This window comes from Nicotiana sylvestris, chromosome 11 (assembly GCF_000393655.2).
Source record: "Nicotiana sylvestris chromosome 11, ASM39365v2, whole genome shotgun sequence".
NCBI classification, from domain to species: domain Eukaryota; kingdom Viridiplantae; phylum Streptophyta; class Magnoliopsida; order Solanales; family Solanaceae; genus Nicotiana; species Nicotiana sylvestris.
The window spans coordinates 140,773,115-140,776,514 of record NC_091067.1 but is presented as its reverse complement, the minus strand read 5'-3'; the positions used below and the strand labels follow the sequence as shown (position 1 = coordinate 140,776,514).

At 34.3% G+C, this 3,400-nt stretch overlaps 1 protein-coding gene across 1 annotated transcript; it reads left to right on the top strand.

The window, feature by feature from the left end:
* The first annotated feature begins 451 nt into the window (after positions 1-451).
* On the top strand, positions 452-1,392 carry LOC104231320 (dof zinc finger protein DOF5.3-like). The gene has a single exon (XM_009784293.2). It carries the CDS (start codon positions 564-566, stop codon positions 1,305-1,307), a length of 744 nt encoding a protein of 247 aa, XP_009782595.1. The 5' UTR covers positions 452-563; the 3' UTR covers positions 1,308-1,392.
* The last annotated feature ends 2,008 nt before the right edge of the window (positions 1,393-3,400 follow it).

Here is a 3,400-nt window from a genome sequence, read left to right as displayed (position 1 = left end):
CACATTTCTCATACACCCCTGGTAATCACTATGAGAATAAAATCAATAACTTTACAAAAGACTTTGAATCTACGTGACTACTGAGCTACACTTTAGACTATTTCAAAGGGGTTCAAAATATAATATATAGAGACACAAAACGGATTTTGCCTTATATGTGTAATGTAATTTTCCGGGAAAGAGGTTTCGGATGAACCCCTTACACCCCCCCTAAATCCGCCGCTGACCACGACACAGAGTTAGAGCATGGGCTAGTACTGGTTCAGCCGAATTCAGTACAAATTATTAATTTAGAAACCAACAAACTTTATTATAATCCCAACATAATTTCAAATCCTGACTTTGCCTATATCCAAATATCCCCCACCCCACCCCACCCCAACCCCCTGCTTTCCCCTCTCTTTCTATATAAATGAAGCGACACGGTTTTTCATAGAGGGGCAAGCCATAATTAAGTTTATCTAGCTTTCTCTGTGATTCAAATCAACCCTTCTAGTTTTCTTGAAAGTTTCTAAATTATATATTAGATCATTCTTGTGTTTTCTATCGCTGTCTCAACAAAAATGTCATGCCAAACACTAGAAAACATGTTGGCTTACACAAATAAGCAAGAAAAGAAACCAAGGCCAGGTGCAGAACAAGCACAAAAATGTCCAAGATGTGACTCAACCAACACAAAATTCTGCTACTACAACAACTACAGTCTCACTCAACCTAGATACTTTTGCAAATCATGTAGAAGGTATTGGACCAAAGGTGGTACACTAAGAAATGTTCCAGTTGGTGGTGGCTGTAGAAAAAACAAAAGAATATCCTCAAAGAAAAGCCAATTAGATCATGAGTCCATTGCCAACAGTGCTAATTATCCACTGTCATCTTTTACACCATTGTCATGTTATGAATCAAGTGATTTAAGTCTAGCATTTGCTAAGCTCCAAAAACAGGCAAGTGGGAATTTGGGAATTGAAGAAAATGATATGTCAATGATGTGTAGCAATGTTTACTATGATGATTTTCTTGGTGCACAAAGGGGTGGTTTTCTTGAATTAACCTCAAATGGATTCCACCATAATATGTATTATGGGAAGGGTAATGATGGAAACTTGGGGCAAGTTGAAAATGGAGAAATAATGGGGTTAAATGTGAATGCAGAAATGGGAATGCTTTATGATCAAGAAATGATTTTCCCGTGGCAGATTAATGGAGAAGTGAACAATATGAGTGATTTTGAAGCTTCAAACAGGCAAAACTCGAATGGATTTGATTCTTCTTTTCATGGACTTAACCATAGTGGTCTCATAGCATGAAAACCGTTTTTTATATTTTATTTTATTTTACATGCCTTAATTAATGCGTGTATTATTGATACAATTATTGTTATTTTACCTTTAATCCTTTTTTTTGGGCACCGTAGTTGTTATAGACCAACTTCATCCATGTCACTCAAGTCAAGTTAACACTTGGTTCTAAATTTTAGGATGCTCACCTCAAATGTTAGTAATTGGATTCTAAATATCGGCTTCTACTAATGCCAACTCCATATATTATTTAGCCATCAACACCTTCCTAGGCATCCAAGAAGCTTGATAGCGATGTTTGGCTAAGCTTATAAACTGATTAAGTTAAAAGTGTTTATAAGTCAAGTGCTTATAAGTTAAAAAAATAAGCCAAAAATCACAAGCTAATCACCCCTAGCTTATGAATTTTTAACTTATAAGCACTTTAAGTTTGACCAAAGTTTTTACTATTTTATCTTTAAAATATTCATTTTTAGAACAAAACTCCTACATTGATACTCACTGTCTCACGTATTTTTTCAACCTAAACCCCCCTCCTCTTCAAGTCTGTAATTTTTATTGACTATTTAAGGTAAAGAAATTCTCTATTCATTTGCATATTTGTATTTATGTGATTGTGTATTAATCTTTGAACTGTAATAAATGAGGACATATCAAATTTTTGGTGTATTGCTTTCTAAGTGTTGTGGTGATGAAGACAATGTTTATTTCTCTTCAAATATTTAGTCCTATTTAGGTTTATTTTTTTACTGAGAAACTTTTGTCAATTTTTTGATTATTATAACTTATGATTATATGCTTATTATAAAAATTATCTTATCTAATCACGATTGTATTTAAAATAAAATGACAAATAGAATATTTTATATTTGAATCGATCTGTAATCTAACATTTTGAAGAAATTATGTCCTTATAAGTGTAAATAGTTTTTAGGTTATTTAATTTATTTTAACAGAAAAAGAGCTTATCGGCACTTTTATATCAAATACTGCATCAACTTATTATCAATTTCAACACTTGTATCCAAACACGTAACTGCTTAAAAGCACTTTTCATCACTTAATGCTTATCAGCTACTTCAAATCAGATAAACTTCCATATTCCATACCAATAAATCCAGTATATTTCACCTTTAATTTATTATAAGTAATATTGAAATTACATGCTACTATGCCAGGAAAATGTAATGGCAGATTCAGAAATTTTAACATTATGTAATACGTAAGGTTCGAACCTACTTTTGAGCGATTTTAGCGCATAGTAGAAGCTTAGTGAACCGGGTTGTCCTTTTTATTTTTAAAGTGGTGCACCGTTATACTCAAAATCATGCGTCCACCTCTAGTTATAAGTAACATAAGAAAAAAAATAAGTTGTAGGAGCCCAAATTCAGACCTGGATCATCAAGAGAGTGTAGGTACTTAAGCACTCCTACAAATCAGTGCCTCTGTTCAGTTTTTGTGCTTTTAAAGGCTCGTGTAAAATATTTAAAGGGTCCTCACTATATATATATATTGTCGAGGCTAACGAATTACGATGACCTCCTCCCCCAACGTAGCTCTGCCCCTACACTTAACCAAGAAAAAATATTATACTTAACTATATTATATTGAGGTTTGGAAGGATAAGACAAGAGGGGTTGCTCTGGTGGTAAGCAACCTCAACTTCCAACTAAGAGATTGTAAGTTCGAGTCTTCTCAAGAGTAAGGTGAGAAATTCTTGAAGGGAGGAAGGATGTCGGGGGTCTATTTAGACATCATTATGAGTACAGGAAGGTGGGAAACTAAAAACAGATTGGAGATAAGAAGATCAGGAAAGCAAAGGAACGAGGGCCCCTCTCCCCCTGGCCAACATATGAAACAAGAACAGAACTGATGCCAAGTGATGTAGTAAAACTTGAATAAGATGTGAACACTGATCAAGAATCAGAAGGGAAGAAAACAGAATAAAGACAACAAATTCCACTACTGCCAAATCCAATTGTTAAAAACCAAACAGACTCAGTTACTAACAGCCAAATGCCCACTCCTATTCCCACTCAAATTAGTTTGTCTTTCAGTGACCTCAACCAAATCTGATGGCGTTTTTGGTTGATTTCTCAACT

What these genes read in the sequence shown, in the direction of transcription:
- LOC104231320 (XM_009784293.2), top strand. Translation starts at nt 564, where the DNA reads ATGTCATGCCAAACACTAGAAAACATGTTGGCTTACACAAATAAGCAA.